Genomic DNA, 21,804 nt, shown 5'->3' on the forward strand with positions numbered 1-21,804 from the left:
ATTGGGAGGATGAATGTGTGATACTTTGAAATCTTGCAAAAATACAATTCTCCCTCAATCTTTCTTTAATGGTTTTAATATCCATTTGTGATTCTGGCCTGAATCAATTATCTAATTACAGACTACAAAATGATAATTTTCCATTTCTGTTATTCTTATTCTTTATCAGCTGGCATTCTTCTGTAAACAAGAATTCTCCCTCATCAGTTTAGGGCTATTGGTCACCGTGGGATGTAGTTCCTACTTGAAAGGCATGATACATCTTCATGTTTTCCCTTTAATTGCCAGTTTTCAGAGTAATATCTTGTATAATAGTTACCTAAATGGTGACAAATAAGGTTTTTTTTTTAACGTCTTTATTGGAGTATAATTGCTTTACAATGGTGTGTTAGTTTCTGCTTTATAACAAAGTGAATCAGCTATACATATATCCGCATATCTCCTCCCTCTTGCTTCTCCCTCCCACCCTCCCTGTCCCACCCCTCTAGGTGGTCACAAAGCACTGAGCTGATCTCCCTGTGCTATGCAGCTGCTTCCCACTAGCTATCTATTTTATATTTGGTGGTGTATATAAGACCATGCCACTCTCTCACTTCGTCCCAGCTTACCCTTCCCCCTCCCCACGTCCTCAAGTCCATTCTCTATGTCTGCATATTTATTCCTGTCTTGCCCCTAGGTTCTGAAGAACCTTTTTTTTTTAGATTCCATATATATGTTAGCATGCGGTATTTATTTTTCTCTTTCTGACTTACTTCACTCTGTATGACAGTCTCTAGGACAAATGAGGTTTTGTGTGTTGTATATGTTATGTTTCATTTTGCTTTTGACACGAATGGAGCTTTCTCTTTTTTGAGCATAATAGACGTGTAATTTTATATATTCAGTGTGTGTCATTCACTTATGTTCATTATTTTTATTGATGCTCAAATTATCTCAATCTTGTCTGTCTACTCATTTTTGGTAATCACTTTTATCATGTTAGTTTTGAGCCTTCCATCTTTTAAATCTTTAAACATTTCATTATCATATAATTCTGTTATCTGAAATACTTGGGAACCTATATATGAGTTATTTTCTACTGACTCTAGTGGTAAGTGAATTCAGATCACTTTGGCTCCATTCCAGGAGTTCAGGCTTAAACTGGAAATCTCAAGTTCAGTCCCTCCACCAGTGCTGATACCAGTATCCGATTGCTTACACTGCTTGGGTTTTAGCTCACAATTTGTTTTGTTTTTGTTGTTGATTGGGGTGGTGGAATGGGAGGCTCTTGGATTTCTCTTTCTGTGTCCAGCTCAGTTGTCCTCTTGAATCCTTTCCTGATTTTTTCAACAGCTCAACCTAACCTTTTTCTGCTTGGAATTTCATTTTTTCTCCTTGGAATTTCATTTAGTGTTTTATCTGTACCTCTCTAATGCCCTTGTCACTTTCAATTTTAAAAAATATGTTTATATAATATCTTGTCTCTCATTAGACTACACTTTCCTCTAGGTCACTGTCATATCTTCAGGTTTTTGTTTTGTTTTGTTTTTTTCCAGATCCTCCACAGGAGGTAGTTTAGTAACCCTCACGTATTGATATATAGTCAACAAATTTTTATTTACTCAGTGTAAGAAAATATGTTTGGATTTGTAAACCACTAAATTATTAACAGATTTTTGGAGTATGATTAACTTTCTTTCTGAGAGGTTAATTGTACTTACTCTGACTTGATTTCTTTGATATATTTCTCCTCGTAAAACACATGCTTAACCAGTGACATAATATCAAGGATTGATAATTTTGTGCTGGCAGCAGTAGAAATTATAGCCCAAAACTGAGTTTCTGCTTTATAAATAAGGATGGATAGGAAAATTTCGTCAAGGTAGATTCAAACAAGGAGATACTACTTCAATGGTATATTTAAGTTACTAATACCATAATTATTAATGAAACGTAGAGTATGACTAAGGAGGAAAATTTACTTAAGTGTGCTTATGTTATAAAAATTACACTGATACTCAGTGTTATATTTTATGATCAGATTTATTCCAAGATAGGTGGTGTTTGAAATTAGTAGGACTGAGTAACCAGATGGAATGCTTTCTTGTGCTCAGTATGAATAATTAAACTATACTCCCCAGTACATGAGGTACTCTTTCTTTTTTGCCCACAAGCACTACATAGAATTATCAGTTAATCATTTACGTGGAACTTGCACAACATGAGATGTAATAATCACTACCTAGTAACAAATTAGTTTTGAACAGTAGCATTAACCCTAACATCATGACTTAGAATTTGAAATCCTAATTCTCCATGATTGTTGCAACTGTTGAAAGAACCTGACATACATCTTATTATAGCTATAATTTGTGCTTTCTTTTCACATTATATTTAAGTGAATGAAAAGAATACTCTACAGGAAGAAAACAAAAAGCTTTCTGAACAGCTGCAGCAGAAAATTGAGTAAGTATTTTTTCTTAATTGTGGCAGAAAATTGAATATTTTCCCCTAGCTTCTCTTTCTTCATTTTACTTAGCTTTTTGCAAACTGTAAAGGTATATTAAGAGTTAAAGGTCTCATTTTTAAAAGTTATAAAGTATTCTGCAAATGAAAATATAAAGAAAATCACTATATTTTTGTTCTGGGAGTATATATGAAGGGTGTGTATGCATCTCTTAGCTTAGTGTGTGAATATATAAAAATCAAAACATTTTAATTTAAAGCACTTTAATTTTTATAACTTTATTATAAATAACAAATCATTCAAATAAATTATTTGAAGTACTTATATTTTAAATATTTGAGCTTTGTTACCATCTTTCTAGCCCTGTCCCAGAAACTTTATAAAAGCAATCTGAATAATTATTTCCTCTTATACACTTCTCAGGCCTGGAGAACTTCCTCCTTTCCCTCTCCCCCAATTTCTCATAATAAAAATAATAACTTTCATCTTGTGTTCCAGTTACTCTTCTTTGTGTTTTATGTTTATTATTTCTAATCCTCACTGTGACTCTTCAAGGTAGTTTTATTAACTCTACTTTATAGATGAGGAATCCACATCTTAAAAAAGTCAAGTAACTTGCCATGGTCTCACAACTAGTAGATAATGAGACATCACTCAGAACCCCATCTTCTGACTTAAAAGCCTCTGTTCTTTCCATTATTTGACAGCATCTCAAAAAAAGAATCTTTTTCTGGGTCTAGTCTGACTGATACCAAGCAGAGTTATGGCCAGTTCTTAGTTCCCATTTATGTAAAGCTTATATAATATTTTTTAAAAGTTAGGATTCAGGATAATGTTAATGGTTTATAGGGTTTTAAAGACTCTGTTGCATCTGAGTGGACATCTACAAAAACTTTGCTAAACTATGTAGGCGTAACATTATTTTGGCTTACGAGTACTTACTGCCTTATGTATAAACACATATCACAAGTGGAATTAACATCTTTATCATATCAGTATATTTTTAAGTAGTGGATGTCCAATAGGATTTTGATATTTCTCCCATGTTATCATGAATATTGGTAGTCAAAGAGAATTTTGAGAGGGGATAATAGATGAGGAAAGAAGGCTATCAGGCCAGACTGAGGTTATCAAACATGTGTGTATGAAAATGTCAACCCTTTCTCATTTTACTCATGCTGCATATTGAAGTGAAACTAGAAAACAAATAGTCTTTTCTATATGATTCCAAAACACAGAGTTTTTCTTTTTGAAAAGTTACAACCTAATCTCACTTCAATTGACAAGATACTTTTTATTATAGTCCTTATTTGTCCCACTTCCTGTGAGCATTCCTATGCTTCACTGTGATAATATCAGTGTGTTTGACTACAAGATGATACCTCAGGCTCCACTGGAGGTGTTTTGTAACAAGCTGTATATGCTCTGCATTACCCTTCTTTTTTTTTTTAATAGATCTTTATTGAAGTATAATTGCTTCACAATACTGTGTTAGTTTCTCTTGTACAGTAAAGTGAATCAGCCATGTGCATATATATATCCCCATATCCCCTCCCTCTTGAGCATCCCTCCCACCCTCCCTATCCCACCTCTCTAGGTCATCACAAAGCACCAAGCTTATCTCCCTAGGCTATGCTGCTGCTTCCCACTAGCTATTTTACATTCGGTAGTGTATATATGTCAGTGCTACTCTCATATCGCCCCAGCTTCCCCCTCCCCTACTGTGTCCTCAAGTCCATTCTCTATGTCTACGTCTTTATTTCTGCCCTGCCACTAGGTTCATCAGTACCATTTTTTTTTTAAGATACCATATATATGTGTTAGCATACGGTATTTTTCTCTTTCTGACTTAACTTCACTCTGTATGACAGACTGTAGGTCCATCCACCTCACTACAAATAACTCAATTTCGTTTTTTTTTATGGCTAATATTCCATTGTACATATGTACCACATCTTCTTTATCCATTCATGTCTCGATGGACATTTAGGTTGGTTCCATGTCCTGGCTATCGTAAATAGTGCTGCAGTGAACATTGTGGTACATGTCTCTTTTTGAATTATGGTTTTCTCAGGGTATATGCCCAGTAGTGGGATTGCTGGGTCATATGGCAGTTCTATTTTTAGTTTTTTAAGGAACCTTCATACAGTTCTCCATGGTGGTTGTATCAGTTTACGCTCCCACCAACAGTGCAGGAGGGTTCCTTTTTCACTACACCATTTCCAGCATTTATTGTTTGTAGACTTTTTGATAATGGCCATTCTGACTGGTGTGAGGTGATACCTCATTGTAGTTTTGATTTCTCTACTAATTAGTGATGTTGAGCAACTTTTCATGTGCCTCTTGGCCATCTGTACGTCTTCTTTGGTGAAATGTCTGTTTAGCTCTTCTGCCCATTTTTTAATTGAATTGTTTGGTGTTTTGATATTGAGCTCCATGAGCTGTTTATATATTTTGGAGGTTAATCCTTTGTCCATTGATTCGTTTGCAAATATTTTTTCCCATTCTGAGGGTTGTCTTTTCATCTTATTTATAGTTTCCTTTGCTGTGCAAAAACTTGTAAGTTTAATTAGGTCCCATTTGTTTATTTTTGTTTTTATTTCCATTGCTCTAGGAGGTGGGTCAAAAAAGATCTTGCTGTGGTTTATGTCAAAGAGTGTTTTTTCTATGTTTTCCTCTAAGAGTTTTATAGTGTCTGGTCTTACATTTAGGTCTTTAATCCATTTGGAGTTTATGTTTGTGTATGCTGTTAGGGAGTGTTCTAATTTCATTCTTCTACATGGAGTTGTCCAGTTTTCCCAGCACCAGTTATTGAAGAGGCTGTCTTTTCTCCATTGTATATTCTTGCCTCCATTGTCATAAATTAGGTGACCATATGTGTGTGGGTTTATCTCTGGGCTTTCTATCCTGTACCATTAATCTATATTTCTGTGTTTGTGCCAGTACCATACTGTCTTGATTACTGTAGCTTTGTGGTATAGTTTGAAGTCGGGGAGCCTGATTCCTCCAGCTCCGTTTTTCTTTCTCAAGATTGCTTTGGCTGTTCAGGGTCTTTTGTGTTTCCATACAAATTGTAAAATTTTTTGTTCTAATTCTGTAAAGAGTGCTATTGGTAGTTTGATAGGGATTGAATTGAATCTGTAGATTGCTTTGGGTAGTATAGACATTTTCACAGTATTGATTCTTCCAATCCAAGAGCATGGTATATTTCTCCATCTGTTTATGTCATCTTTGATTTCTTTCATCAGTGTTTTATAGTTTTCTGAGTACATGCATTTCATCTCCTTAGGTAAGCTTATTCCTAGGTATTTTATTCTTTTTGTTGAGGTGGTAAATGGGATTATTTCCTTAATTTCTCTTTGTGATTTTTTGTTGTTAGTGTATAGCAATGCCAGAGATTTCTGTGCATTAATTTTGTATCCTGCTACTCCACCAAATTCATTGATTAGTTCTGGTAGTTTTCTGGTGGCATCTTTAGGATTTTCTATGTATAGTATCGTGTCATCTGCAAACAATTACAGTTTTACTTCTTCTTATCCAATTTGTATTCCTTTTATTTCTTTTTCTTCTCTGATTGCTGTGGCTAGGACTTCCAAAACTGTGTTGAGTAAGAGTGGCGAGAGTGGCCATCCTTGTCTTGTTCCTGATCTTAGTGGAAATGCTTTCAGTTTTTTCACCATTGAGAATGATGTTTGCTGTGGGTTTGTCATATATGGCCTTTATTATGTTGAGGTAGGTTCCCTCTATGCCTATTTTCTGAGAGTTTTTATCATAAACGGGTATTGAATTTTGTCAAAAGCTTTTTCTGCATCTGTTGAGATGATCATATGGTTTTTATTCCTTAATTTGTTAACATGGTGTATCACACTGATTGATTTGCACATATTGAAGAATCCTTGCATCCCTGGGATAAATCCCACTTGATCATGGTGTATGATCCTTTTAATATGTTGTTGGATTCTGTTTGCTAGCATTTTGTCCAGGATTTTTGCATCTGTGTTCATCAGTGATACTGATATATAATTTTCTTTTTTCGTGATATCTTTTTCTGGTTTTGATATCAGGGTGATGGTGGCTTCGTAGAATGAATTTGGGAGTGTTCCTCCCTCTGCAGTTTTTTGGAAGAGTTTGAGAAGGATGAGTGTTAGCTCTTCTCTAAATGTTTGATAGAATTCACCTGTGAAGCCATCTGGTCCTAGACTTTTGTTTGTTGGAAGATTTTTAATCACAGTTTCAATGTCATTACTTGTGATCGGTCTGTTTATATTTTCTAATTCTTCCTGGTTCAGTCTTGGAAAATTGCACGCTTCCAAGAATTTGTCCATTTCTTCATGGTTGTCCATTTTATTGGCATATAGTTTTTTATAGTAATCTCTTATAATCCTTTGTATTTCTGCTGTGTCAGTTGTGATTTCTCCTTTTTCATTTCTAATTTGATTGAGTAGTGTCCTCTCCCTTTTTTTCTTGATGCATCTGGCTAATGGTTTATCAATTTTGTTTATCTTCTCAAAGAACCAGCTTTTAGTTATATTGATCTTTGCAATTGTTTTCTTTGTTTCCATTTCATTTATTTCTGCTCTGATCTTTATGATTTCTTTCCTTCTACTGACTTTGGGTTTTCTTTGTTCTTCTTTCTCTAGTTGCTTTAGGTGTACCCTTCATTTTTAAAAAACTGAATTCTGAATCACATCTGGTTCCAAAGATTTCAGATAAGTGGTGGTTGACCTACATTAATTTATGTTCTGTCAATTAATTTGGCACATGTAGCTTATGGTATTTTTAACACATCAGCCCTGATATTTATGAATTCCAAAGATAAATAAGATAACTAGTCTGTAGAGGTTATACAGAATTAGATGAGTGAATGCCTCCAAAACCAAGGTTATAAAGTGATTTGTAACTAGATAATGTCATTTGCTTGGTCAACTGTGAATTCTAATTTGTTCAGAATTAGTTTTAGTGTTCTCGAATTCACAGATTTTTCTGTTGAAGCTCATTGATACATTAGAAAAGAAGTAAAAGCTGAAGTTTGTAATAACGGTGAAGATCAATCATATAGATGAGCTCAGGGCCTGTATGTTTTATTTAGTACATGGCCTTAGAACAGTGTAGGAGGTAATCTGTTGTGTCTTTCAGTTCTCTCCTGAAATTTAAGATAGTTATTCTCATAAGCCAGCTTCTTTTAAAACTTGTTCTCCTCAAATTCCCTTTTGCTTTCAGTCAGAAAAAGAAGTAGCAAGCATTATCTTGCCTGAAATTTCCCTGAACTTCAGAAAAAGTGTTATTTTATTTATACTTTTTCTTGTTAAATGCAGTAATTCCGACTCACCTCGTCTGGGTTTGATGTTACAGATACCTTCCTTTTTTGTTGTTGTTTTTGTTTTGTTTTGTTTGGCTGCATTGGGTCTTTGTTCCCGCATGTGGGCTTTCTCTAGTTGTGGCAAGCAGGGGCTACTCTTCGTTGCGGTGCGTGAGCTTCTTATGCGGTGGCTTCTCTTGTTGCAGAACACGGGCTCTAGGCGCGTGGGCTTCAGTAGTTGCAGCACGTGGGCTCAGTAGTTGGGGCACATGGGCTTAGTTACTCCGCAGCATGTGGGATCTTCCCAGACCAGGGATCGAACCCACGTCCCCTGCATTGGCAGGCGGATTCTTAACCATTGTGCCACCAGGGAAGTCCCACAGAGACCTTTTATGGTAGGACAGTTGTTTAGTGACACTATAGTAAGAAATTATTCAGAAAAAAATTTGCTGTTATAAAGTTCAAAATATATACTCAGCTGTACCAGTCACAGAAGGCAAGTAATTAAATAAGCTAAGTGTTGAGGTCATGACTTGTTTGGGGAAATGGATGAGCTGGATGTGAAAGTCAAAGGAGTCTGCTTTTCTGTTTGTTTTTTAAAACCCAAGTCCTCGACAGTGAAAGCACAGAGTCCTAACCACTGGACTGCCAGGGAGTTCCCTCAGTGCTCTCTTTTAAATTGAATTCCTTGTATAACTTCTTTAACAAATAGCCATTGTTCAAATACCTCTTATACAGGTTCACTGTGTCCCAACCCTATTTAATTTTAACGAGATGATACTGTTAGAAGTTCTAAGTTTGGGTAGAAGTCACTGTACAGAGTGATATTTGTTGATTCTGATTTTTGCCTTCTGGGACCATCTGGAGCAAGTTTACCACCCCCCACCCCCCACCCCCCCACCCCCCGCCTTCTATCTGATGGCCCTTTGTTTACGTGAAGACAGGGTACGGGGCCCTCCTGAGTCTTAATTGTAAATAGGTAGATATACAGAGTAGATATTCTCTGTTCATTAACTGTTCTTTGTGAGACATTACTTCAAGACTCTTCAAATTATCATTTCTCTTTAATGTTTCAGTTTGTCAATATTTTAATTAATTCAATTGTCTTCTAGGTATAGTCTGACCAGTAGAGCAATACTGCTCCCTCCATTTTTCTGTATCTTTTTACTTATATTAATGTGGTCAAAACATACATTACTGGTGGTTCTTTACCAGGTTTCCCGCTAACTAGAACCTCTAAGTCAAAGTCTTCCCTATGGCTTTATAGTAGTTGTTATGGAAACCTTCTATCAAAGGAGTCTTCATTGTAAGGTAAAGAGCACTATTGATTAAATACTATTTTCTGGGCATTGCATTACATTTTTACATATATTCTTTCTTTCTCACCACTTCCCCACAAAAACGAAGTAGGAAAGTACAGTACTGTATCTACTTTAATAGAGGCTCAGAAAGGTTAACTAACTTACCCAATGTGACTAGTAGATGTCAGATGCAGGATTTGAACCCAGGTCTACCTCAACTTCAGAGTTTTTAAACCCTCTGTATAGTTTTGTGCTAAAACAGCCTTAGAAGGTTACCTGCATGGTGTCACCCTGCGTAGGTGGACTCTCTCTCTTCTGACTCACTTCAGTGAGGCTTTTTCTCTTGCATTTATCCTGTTCTATTTCATTTTGTTAGATTTGGCCCATTATTCCGGCCTCTGATTTTTTTCCTACCATGTATTGGGTTAACTTTTATTCTCAGCTTTGTGTCTTCCACAAATTCAATGAATATTCCATCAGTGCCCTCATCAAAATCAGTAATAAACGTTGAACAAAACCTGCCTGAGGATGGAGCCCTGAGGCACACTTCCACAGGTTTCCTCATCGATATAATTCTTTGTCTGATGGTGTTCAGTCAGTTTGGAGTCTGTCTTTCTCTATTAGTACCAAGTTTGTATTTCTCCCTTTTGTTTACAGTGAGAAGATAACAAGAGAGTCACTGTCAGATGCCTTCCTGAGAGCGAGATATGCAGTAGAGCATTCCTCAGAAAACTGGCTTTATAACCCTATTTTTAAAAATTAGTCTTGTTTGAATTATTCATATCATAAACTGGTTCCAAGAAAGCAGGGTATCAGACTCATTAGTGTATATTTCAGGGAACCCTTTTTTTGAAAATCAGAATGTTTAAGTGAACCTGATAGCTGTAACTACTTCATTAAATTTAAATTATATTTTAACTGGAAGTGTAAGTTTTTTGGAGGAGGAGAAAAGCTTGAATATTAAAAGCTTCTTTACAGACTCATTATGAAGGGACATCCTGGATCCTTACAGCTCTTAGAAAAATGGACAACTAAAATTGTTTTGACAGGAATTTAAGGGGAGGCTCTCGGGCCATTAGAAAGAAAAGTGGAAGGAGAAAGATGGCCAGTGTACATAATTAACCTAAAGCTGTGGCATAAAATTTTAACTTTTCTCAGAAAATCCGAATGAGACCTAATGCTTTAAAGAAGAAACTTGGTTAACACATGGAAAGTTGTTTTGTTTTGTTTTTTTTCTTTTTCTTCTATGACAAAGGACAAAGGAGGACAAAGCCAGCACTTGTTTACTTAGTTTGGACACCTCTAGTTAGAGCTGGTTTTGTGTGTGTGTGTGTGTGTGTGTGTGTGTGTGTGTATGTTTTTTCCTTTTGTGATCCCAGCTACTTCTAGATTGACTCTGCCAGGAAATCAGTTTCTTCTCATGACTCATTCATGTTTCAGGTTGAATTTTTATGACTAATAGGCAGGTAGCCTGTGATGTGATTAATTAAAGTGAGGTCAGATAGATTTCATACTCCATTAATTTGTAAAGGTTTCTCGTATGACTTTAGTTTACTTTGTTTTTTCCAGAATAAGATGGTAGAATTGTAGGTAGAGATTAGATATTAGCCCTAAAGATTTTACTCAGTATATAGGATTATAGACCACAAAAAATATTGATATTATCTAGGAAATTAAGATACAAATCCATTAGGAAAAATTAATCTCTTTTAATTAAAAAAAATCTCTGTTGGTCATAATTTATAAAAATCTCATTATTCTTTGTTTGAAATATGTAGTATTACAAACTGATATGAGTATATTAGGATAGACTGGTTTTGTCATGTAAAGCCTAAATGCCTGACAGACTGATAAAAATTGGTGGCAAATAAGGTCAGTGATGGCTTGACATGGGAAAGGCAGTTGAGTTAAAGTGAATTAACTTTATTTTACTCAATACCCACAATTCAGTCCAAACCCAGTCTTTAGGTGCCTTCGGGCCTGAATTGAATTGGGCAAGAACATATGCCTAGATCAGCACAAATTTATTTTTCTAGTGAAATCTGGGAACCTCTCATATTCATTCATTCAATAAATATTTATTGGGCATGTACCAAGTACCCACTATTGCAGACACTTGTGATGTATCAATGAACCAAAAAGATCCTTATCCTCTTAGAGCTTACTTTCTGGCTGGTGAGCAATAGACAAATCAATTATGTACTATGTTAGAAAGCAGTAACTGCTATGGATAAAGTAATAGCAGAATAACAAGGAACCAGAGTACTAGGGTGTGGGAAGGGGGTTGCAGTTTTAAATAGCATGTTCAAGGCAGGCATTGATGAGAAGGCAAACACTTGAAGAAGATGAGGCAGTTAGCCATGTGATATCTGGGGATGAGCATTCCAAGCAGATGGAACAGCTGGAGCAAAGAACGTAAAGTAGGGGTGTGCCTGGTGTGTTTGAGGAGCCTGGGGAAGCGAGGGTGGCTGGAGTAGAATGTAATATGAGAGGAGTCAGGTCATGGGGGAGGGGGATGATCAGATCAATCATTATAAGGAGCTTGGCTTGTGTTTTCAGTGAAGTGGGGAGATGTGGCAGGTTTTAATCAGAAGAGTGACATGATATGATGTAAGTTTTAATAAGACTATTTTGACTGATGTGTTGAGAGTACTGACAGTGAAGCGTGGATAGAAGCAGAAGTAGAAATTCAAAGTCTGAGTCCTACTTGTAGTCAGTCATCAGCCCCATGGTCTATACCAAGGATAACAGTGTTGTCCTGGGAGTCTGGCTGCCAGGGTCTAGATCCTGCTTCTGTTAAACGTTTTTATTTTATTTTATTTTTTATAAATTTATTTATTTATTTTTGGCTGCATTGGGTCTTCTTTGCTGTGCGTGGGCTTTCTCTAGTTGCGTTGAGCGGGGGCTGCTCTTCATTGTGGTGCACGGGCTTCTCATTGTGGTGGCTTCTCTTGTTGCAGAGCATGGGCTCTAGGCGCTTGGGCTTCAGTAGTTGTGGCTCACAGGTTCTAGAGCACAGACTCAGTAGTTGTGGTGCACGTGCTTAGTTGCTCTGTAGCGTGTGGGATCTTCCCAGACCAGGGCTTGAACCCATGTCCCCTGCATTGGCAGGCGGATTCTTAAGCACTGCACCACCAGGGAAGCCCTTCCTATTTTATTTTAGTAAGTGACTTAACCTCTGTATCTGTATTTTCTGTTTGTAAAATGAGAGTAATAATGATAATACCTTATACTTAAACTGATACAGGTAACACTTTGAACAGTGCCTGCTAGTGTAAACCTGCAACAAATGTTGGTGTTACCAGTGTTAGTATTATTTATCACCCTGAATTTGTCATTTGCCAAGTCTTGTTGATTCTGTTGCCAGAGTGTTTAACACTGGTCCCTTCCTTTCCATACATATCTTCAGAATTCCAGTTCAAACCCAGAGAAGCTCCTGCCTGAACTATAACAGCCACTACTTCCTTTCTTTCTGTCCCAGTCAATCTTGCACACTCTTGCTGCTAGATTGTCACATTACTTCCATTCTCTAAAACCTTCATTCCTTTCCTCTTGCTTTCTAAATTATGTGCACACTTAGTCGAGGCTCTCCTTCATGTAGTTCCGGCTTGTCTTTCTCTAACACAGGTACACAGTACTGCCTGCCTTTAACTCAAACTTGGAGGATCCTCTGCTGATTTTCTCTGCCATTTGAAATTCTTTATTTTCACCTCAAGTACCACCAACTACACTTTCTACTTCACTTCTCACAGTAATATTCCCCACCTGGTACTCCAGTCATGTGAGTATTTCTCTAATCCTTGTATTTAGACTTGGAACATCAGATGCAAGGAATTATATCTCTTACGGCTTCATACCTGTGTTCTGCTGTCACTCATACCATGTGCTAGTTGTTTTAATAAATATTTATCAAACTAATTTTCATTCGGTTGTCCTTATTTTCCTCTAGGAATGATCAACCACATCAATCAACCGATCTTGAAACTGAGGAAGATGTTATTCCAGATTCACCAATAACAACCTTTTCATTTTCTGGCGCTAACCGACTACGAAGGAAGGAGAACCTCCACGTCCGATACGTAGAACAAACACATACTAAACTGGAGCACTCTGGGTGTGCACAGGGTAAGGATTGGAGTTGTAGTTTAGTTACCTGGTTCTGTTAAAAAAGAAGTATTCATCTATCGTTAGGAAGATAGTCATTTTTCAGGTAACTTACGTTACAACTGTAAGTTTAACTTCCATTAGTGAAGTGACTGGGAAGGCATCTACTGCCCGTATTATGTATAGACGTGTGTTGCTCATGTGAATATGTAAACACTCAGCATTTTACAAAGGTAGTGAATAGTTTTCTTTTTATTTAAAAACTATTCCTATGTGTATATATCTGAGTAGGATACATGGGAAGAGGAGATATCCTAACATTAAGTTCCACCTACTGTGTGCTGGTTATTTTGCTGATTTGAATACATTATTACTGTGTTTTAATCCTCATGACAGGTTTGAGGTAGCTACTAGCACCTTCGTTTTATAGATGAGGAAAGATTTGCTCATCTAGAGGGGTTAAGTAACCTGTCAAGTAAGTAGATGAGTCAAAATTCAAATATAGATCTTCCTGGCTCTAAACTATTGTAGTTTCCAAGTCTTATCCACAGCTACTCCCACCAACGCTTTAACTAGCTATTTTTATTTTTTATAATATGTAGCGTTTGGTGGTAAATCAAGAAATGGCTTTATAATGTATCTACTTCGTGGCTTGTCAGTGGCATATTTCTAATTCCAAGCCAGTTGACCATTTCTGCTAAATGCTTTGGAAATACCTTTTCATGTAGTCCTGAAATTTATCCTGTGATGTGATACAGTGCTTATTCCTTTTAATATTAATCTAAAAGTAAATATTTTTAAAACTTTCATCTTAACCTAAACTGTTTGTAACAAGGAAAGCACTCGAGGGAAAGGAGTATACACAGTCTTAGAGATATTTTTCTAATGCAAATAAATTGTTGACAGTAGCTATGCCTTTTAAAGAAACAGTATATCTTAATCTTTGATACTGGAAAATTGACAGTTTTCCCCCATTTTATATGAGCTTGCATCACCATCTAGTGGAAAACAAAAGAATTGTTAAAAATCTTACACGTAATTAGGAGCTAAATTAAAATGTAAGATCATGGATTTAGAATGAACATTTGTGGGCCTTTTTGTCTGGTATCAGATAGAACATGAATCACTACAGATAAGCATCGGCATAATTTAGATCATGTTTAAATCCATCTGAAAGAATATCCAGAAAAGCAAATCACAGCAATTTTCTTTTTTCTTTTGTATCTAGTAAAATGCTCTTGGTTTATTTTTTCATTGTATGAGAATAACCTGTAACTATTTAAAACTTTGTCAATTTTAATCTTGTTGTGATCATTTTTACTTGGAATATGAAATTCTGCTTTTAAAATACGCTTTTGAGCCATGCAAGTTATGTTAAAACTAATTTAATGACTAGTTACTCGTTTTCTCTTTCTAACCATCCATGCTTATTTATTTTTACATGTATACTGCTTTTTAATGATAATTTCTAGTTATAATTAGTAAAAGTCTATTTCCCTTTACTTTGTCCTTCTTTTGGTTTTCTTTGAATTAAACCCTTAAATAGTGGAATGATTTCTGATAAAGCATGTTTCAGCTTTCCTTCCAGAAAATGAAAACTCTAAAACAAAGATTGAAAAAGCTGTATGATGCAATATTCATTTCAAATGAACCTACTGATTTGCAATGATACACAAGGAAAAGATACATTAAAATATTACAACTCTAGAAGGCTTAGGTCAGAAGAATTTATCTGTTCCAGTCCTCTCTACCCCACTGTCCTAACTACCAACTTTGTTTCTCAGTGAAACTAAAGGAATAACCTTTTTAGAATATTAAAGTTACGTGAATAAAATGCACTTCTAGTGCATTTAAAGATAGATTTGTATTGGCTTATCATTTTTCATGATTGTTTATGTGTAATCTCTCTTCTTTTTTCCCTTAGAATTGAGAAAAATACCAAAGTCTTCAACTCATCCACCACATAAACATAATGAACGTGAAATTCTAGTAGCTGACACTTGTGATCAGAGTCAAGCTCCAGTGGCTAGTAAGCAAGATACTGAGATTACTTTATAAGTTTAAAATTGGTGTACAAGAGTGACCGTCTGAATTAGACAACGTTTTAAAATATTTTCCGTATAATTTTGTTTGTATCATTTGTTGTTTAGCAGTCCTTTTCATATTGGAAAGTAATGTTATCCTGTTATTAATTCATATTAATATCCCTATCCACATTAATTACAATTGCTAGTAATTTTAAGTAAATAAGGCTTTACTGTGGTTTACTCATTCATTCAATAAATATTTGGATGCCTAATGTATACCGGGCACTAAACAAAACAAAATCTTTAACCTCATAGAGCTTACAATCTAGTTGGGGAAGAGAGAAAATAAATATATGTTAGATGGATCAGGGGCTCTGAAGAAAAATAAAGCAGGGTAAGAAGAGATATTAGAAAGCCTCACTTTAAAAGCAACATTTGAGCAGAGACTGAGGGAAGCAAGTGAGTCGTGTTGATTTCTGGAGCAAGGGCATTCCAGGTGGAGAAGTCAGTAAGCACAAAGGCCTTGAGGTGGGGGTGTTCTTTGGTTTGACTGAGGAACATTAAGGAGCCCTGTGTGGCTGGGGCAGAGTGAGGGAAAGGGAGATTGGTTTGGGCAACTCTGTTCTTTAGAGTTGCTATTTGCTAAGCAACTGGGAGCAGGAGGTTTGCAGGGTGGCTGAGGGTAGGGGTTTGGTTTTGAGAATATTTTGTTTTCAGATGCCGGGTAGACATTCAGGTAAAGATTTTGGATGGGTAGGTGGGTGTGAATGTAGAGAAGTCTAACATAGAGATACAAATGGAAGTTGTTAGCATGTAGGTGGTGTCTGAAGCCATGAGACTGGATGGATAGCCAAGCAAGTGAGTGAAGATGGGGAAGAGAAGAAGTTCCAGTACTTAGCCCTGAGGCACTCCATTATGTAAAGGAGTGATTCTCAGCTATTTTTTATTATCACTCCCACGTGGCCTTTTTAGACACCCCACCGCCCCCCTGCATCACTTCCCCCATGAGATTTTAATACTGCAGATATACTGTATTGAGTGTATGTGTATCTGTGTCTCATACATAAAAATATTTTTTTGCCCCCCAAGAACCATTTTCACTTCCTCGGAGGCAGTATCGCAGCTGTTAGGATGATGATATAGAGATTGTGAAAATGAGGAACAACCAAGTAGCCAGAGAAGAAGCTGCCAGTGAGATAGGAGAACCAAGATAAAGTGGCGTCCTTTAAACCAAAAGAGAAAGGACGGAGTGGTCACTGTGGAGAACAGTGCTGATAGGTCGCAGAAGATGAAGACTGAGTATTGACCGTTGGATTTGGTCCCCTGGGGATCACTGAGTGTTTAACTCTTAATGAGAGTTGTTAAAGTGTAGAGGTGATCAACTAGACTATCATGTTCAAGAGAACCGGAAGGAGCACTTGTGAACAAGTCCTTCAGGGCCTTTTTGTGGTGAAGGGGGAAGGGAGAACGGACAGTGGCTAAAGAGAAACATGGGTCCAGGGAGGATTTTAAAAGATGGACTATTATAGCATATTCAGCATGTCTTTATGCTGATGGAATGATCTTGTAAAGAGAGAAATGAGTAATTCTGGAGAAAGAGGGAACAATTGCTAGATCCTTGAAAAAGTGAGAGGAGATGAAATGCAGAGCAAAACTGGGAGGACTGGCCATGGTTAATCACTTACTCATTTTATATTAGTAAAATTAGTAAAATCAGAGCCTATACTCTGAAAGCTACAAATTTTTTATATTAGTGTATGTATGTTTGTGTGCATGTGTATAGACAGACGGTCAGGCAAAGGCTGCAGGGGATGTTAGACTGTGTCAGAACCTTGCTTCTCAGCACTCGGGAGCCCATTTTCTTCTGCTGCTGCCAGAACTTTACTCCATCAGTTGTTCTCATCCTGTATCTCCAGTTTCTCTGCAGGTTCTTTCTTTTCAACATAAAGATACATGTTATCTTTTGTCTTTTAAAATAACCCCCTCTTAATTGTCTCTACTCTCAGCTAGAGCTTCTCTTCAAAGCTGAAAAAGCAGTCTGTGCTCAGTTTCTCCTTTCTGTCAACTCCCATTCACTCCAGGAAGAAAAAGGGGTGCAGGGGAAGGGAGGAAGGAGGGCGGAAAAGAGGGAGAGGAAGGGGGAGAAAAGGGGACACATCCTCACACTCTCTTCTCTCACTCATTACATTGGAACTGCTTGGCAGTAGTCATCAGAGACCTCCTGGCTGTTAAATCTAGTGAATGCTTACCAGTCTTTATCTTACTTGACCTTTCTATGACATTTGACATTGCACACACTTTTTCTTGAAGTGGTGCCACTCTCCTGATTCTCTTACTTATTGTTCATTTTTCACCTTCCATTACTGGCTATTCTTTCTCCATCTGTCTTTTAAATGTCACTGTCCCCAGTATATATGATCCTTGGCCTAGTCTTCTCTCATTTTCTTTTCTGGAGGAATCTTCACTTAGAGTTAGTATTCTGCTACCACCTATATGATAATAAATTCCAAATCTATCTCTTTCCAAGACTTTTCTCTTGAATTCCAAACTGATGTATCTGCCTGCTATTGAACATCTATACCTGGATATCCTTACACTTCAGCATGTCCAAAGTGAGACTTTCTTGTCAAACCTGCTTATCCTTTTATTTACAGTCTCAGTGAATGACAGTTTACATACCTCTCTGAGTTACCTAAATCAGAAAACTTCGAATCATCTTAGATTCCTGCTTCTTCAACTCTCACATGTAAACAGTCTCCAAGTCTTATTGATTGCACCTCCTACACATCTGTCATGCACATTCTTCTGCACCCACATGATACTAGCTTGGGCCATCAGCATCTCTCATGAGACTCTTTTAGTAATCTAATTAGTCCCGTTGCCTATTAGTGAGCGCTTCTTGTTCTGTCAGCCTGTCTGAATCACCTTTTTAGCCCAAATATTGCATCTGTCCTCCATTAAAAAACCCTTGACTATCTCTTCATTGTCTACAGGATAAATTTTAAATTCTTTAGCATAATCTGATCCCTTATCAACCTGTCTGCGCTCATGTCCTAACTACCATTTTAGCTTTTGCACTTTGATTTCCAGCAGTTGAACCACATGTAGTTGCCTCAACATGCAGTTTTGTTTCACATATCACACCTTCCACATACCTAGAATCCTCTCTGCCCCCAGCCCAGTTTAATTCCTTTTTCTCTCAAGGGTCAGCTTAGTCAACACTTGGTGAGCTTTCCTTGTTTTCTCAAGGCAGATTTAGGAGTCCTTGCTCTGTGTTTAATGACCCCTTTTATGTACCTTTAATGTTTATCACATTTTATTGCAATTTTCTTTATACCTTTCAACTATAGCAGCCCATAAGCTCCTCGAGGACAACAACCTTTTCTCTTCGTAGCACAATGCCTGAAACCTAGTATGTGCTACATAAATACTTGTTGACTTGTTGAAACACTGTATACATAAAACTTTATAAAACATTTGAACACAGGTGAATTCTGTATAAATGTTGTGTTAGCTTAAAACTTGAAAATTATGCAATGCTGAAAATCTCTCTGCACTGTGAGAGTTTTCATGAAGTGAAACTCTCATGAAAGTGTTTTCATGAAAGGTTACTATATAAATACGGTTTGATATTCATGCTGTGTCTTGTATCACAAGAACTCCATTTAATTATATGTTTTTTATGATTTTTTTCCAGTGGAAATAAGAAAAATAATCTACTTGTTAACATTCAATTCATTTAGGAAAAATAGAAAACTAGCTGAAAAAGTTTGGCTAGATACCTGCAACTTACTGCAATTTATAGTAGATATTTTGGACTTTACGTAGAATTTTAAAAATTGTTCAGTGCCATTTTGTAAAGTGGTCCTTTGAGCTTTTTCTTTCCTTTTACGTATTTTTTCATACGTCTAGTTTCTACAATTGTATAATTTGTTTTGTTTTTTTTAAAACTTAGATACACATGGAAAAAGCAGTTATCCTCCTGATAATTTAGCTACAGTTGTTGCTGAAACACTTGGACTTAGTGTTCAAGATGAGTCTGTAAGTAATTGTTTACTTTGGTGATAATATGAGTTAATTAGTGTCTTTTGAGGTCAGTTTTTCGAGAATTGAGCAAGAGAAAAATTATTTTATCCAAAGATTATTGGATAAAGGCCTAGAACAAAAATTGATGTGACTAGAAAAGCCCATTTATATTATTCACCCCAGGCAGTCGCAGAAATCTAGAATCTTTAGAATTCTTGGGAGATATAGGTTGTGGGTTGAATCAAAATTTATATGACTTAGAGGATTTAGCAACCATCTTCCCTCTCCCCCTCTCCTCCCTACCCTATTCCAACTAAGAGAAGACTTTAAGAGAAGTCTTAAACCTTTAGGTTGATTTCAGAATTTATTGGATCTTTTCAACATCCTTTAAACCAGGCTTTGATTTGGAAGATAGTCTGAATTCTTGGGTCTACTATAGATCCTTTAATTCATCTTTGTCCTTATAAATGCCAGTCCAATTAGACCAAATCTTTAGGAATTGAGTCAGAAATTGACCCCATGATTTTCTTTTTGTTGTTTTAGTTCTTCCTTCCATCAGACACATTTACTTTTTTTCTTAATTGATCCCTAAAAAATGGAAACCTTGAATTCTTCAATCTTAGGGAAGTTTCATTTTGGTACAGCTTTAAAACTATTCTTTTGCTTTAGTCAGTAAATGTATATATTGAATATACATTTAATATATGTAAATGTATATATTGAATATACATTTAATATATGTAAATGTATATTCAAACCGTTGAATTGGTTTTTCACTGCATTTGAATTTTTTTTTTTTTTTTGGTCCTTTCTAGTTTTAAATCTCTCTTCAAGTGATAGTGGGTAGTTTTTACCCTTTGAACTTTAAATGTTTTAATGGTTTTTAATTCCGTCCTGCCCATAAACCTGGCAAGTCAGTAGTTTAGACACCAAATCTAGTAAGGGAACTGATCTCTAAAGACCTGCTGCTCAAAGTGTGATCCACAGGCCGACAGCATTTGCATCCTTGGAAATTTGTTAGAGATAGAAAATCTCAAAGCTAACCCCAGACCTACTGAAAGAGAACTTATATTTTCACAAGATCCTCAGTTGATTTGTATGCATGTTAAAGTTCGGGAAGCACGGCTCTCTAAAGCATCCTTTTAAATTTGTCTCCTATAAGTATGATCAGTCATCTCTCTTCCCTTCCTCTAATCTAACTAATCTTGTTTTTTGGAATTGGCAACCACCAGTCTGCTTTCTGTCCTTATGAATTTACCTATTCTGAATAATTCATATATAAATGGGATCATATATGTGGCTTTTGAGCCTGGCGTCTTTCACTGAGCCTCATCCACATCATAACGTGTATCAGTATTTCATTCCTTTTTAAGAATAAATAATCTTGGGACTACCCTGGCAGTCCAGTGGTTAAGACACCACGCTTCCACTGCAGGGGGCACGGGTTTGATCCCTGGTCAGGGAACTAAGATCCCACATGCTGTGTGGCACGGCCAAAAAAACAAAGAGAGAATTAGTAATCTTCCATTGTATTTATGTACTTTATATTTTATTATTGAAGGAATCTCGAGGTCCTATGAGCCCTCTTGGTGATGAGCTCTACCACTGTCTGGAAGGAGATCACAAAAAACCTTTTGAGGAATCTAGAAGAAATAGTGAAGATAGTTTAAGGTAATTTGGGGCACTTTGGTAAAAACTTACAAACTGTTGATGAAATTCCATTACAGTGAGTTCCATATATTTAAACTATTTCTCTCCCTCAGTTTGTTATTCTGGTTGTATTAATTTTTACTTAAAAAAATATTTTCCCCAGTTTATGACCAATTGAGGGTTTTTTGTGTTAATGTAGAGAGATGGATATCACTTTTAGATTCTTTCTGTACTTCTATCAAGGAGTACTTAAGAGGTCCCAGCCTTATCTCCTTTAAAGATCCAATCATCCCTTCTGGGTTTGTATTTTCAAAAACTGGACATTTTATGAAATCCATTATTAGTTCAGATGAGCTTCCAAGATTGGGATACATCTTGTTTTTACTAATTTCAGAACATCCCTTAACTAACAGTACCTATATTTATGTGGTACTTTGCTTTTTAAAAGAGCTTTCAGTATTAGATACATATATCACATTTAATTTGTCATCATAGTAACTCATTAAAGTAGGTTTTATTACCCCCATTTTTTACAGTCAACAAAAATGCAGCTTCACAAAGGCTAAATGTCTTTTTAAGACCACACAGCTATTAAGTATGAGAGTCAGAGCTCTTAGCCATTCCACGTCTTCAAACTTAACCCTAATGCTCTTTCTACTGCCACAGCTGTCTCCTCTGCTACAGGCAGTCTGGGTCTTGAGTTATGTTCAATTCTGTAGTATAAGAATTTTGTTTCTTGGAGTTACTCATGATAAGATTTCGTAACAGCAAAAGAATTTGGGTCCCCAGTGGGATTTACTAAAATATGATTTTATTATATAGTGAATTTATTTAAGTTACTTAGGAAAAATATTTATAGATAGGAATATCATTGTATTGAGATAGGTTTGCTGTATCATTTCCCTCTGCTTTTTGTCAGCCAAATAAAGAGAAGCCAGCAACTATATTGTA

The 21,804-nt window shown here is 36.3% G+C and overlaps 1 protein-coding gene across 16 annotated transcripts in view; it reads left to right on the plus strand.

The window, feature by feature from the left end:
- Positions 1–21,804, plus strand: part of RBBP8 (RB binding protein 8, endonuclease) — a 95,599-nt gene that overhangs the window by 48,563 nt on the left and 25,232 nt on the right. For 15 of the 16 annotated variants that reach the window (XM_089894988.1, XM_089894992.1, XM_089894981.1 and 12 more), the window contains 5 exons: positions 2,379–2,445; positions 12,996–13,171; positions 15,075–15,179; positions 19,133–19,218; positions 20,765–20,874. In XM_089894988.1, the coding sequence (XP_089751114.1) occupies positions 2,379–2,445; positions 12,996–13,171; positions 15,075–15,179; positions 19,133–19,218; positions 20,765–20,874 (544 nt within the window). The remainder of the gene's footprint in view (positions 1–2,378; positions 2,446–12,995; positions 13,172–15,074; positions 15,180–19,132; positions 19,219–20,764; positions 20,875–21,804) is intronic. The other variant, XM_089894986.1, reaches the window with a different exon arrangement.

This window comes from Delphinapterus leucas, chromosome 14 (genome assembly GCF_059928025.1).
Source record: "Delphinapterus leucas isolate spDelLeu-1000000601 "Yukka" chromosome 14, BTC_Dleu_Yukka2, whole genome shotgun sequence".
In the NCBI taxonomy this organism is placed as follows: Eukaryota; Metazoa; Chordata; class Mammalia; order Artiodactyla; family Monodontidae; genus Delphinapterus; species Delphinapterus leucas.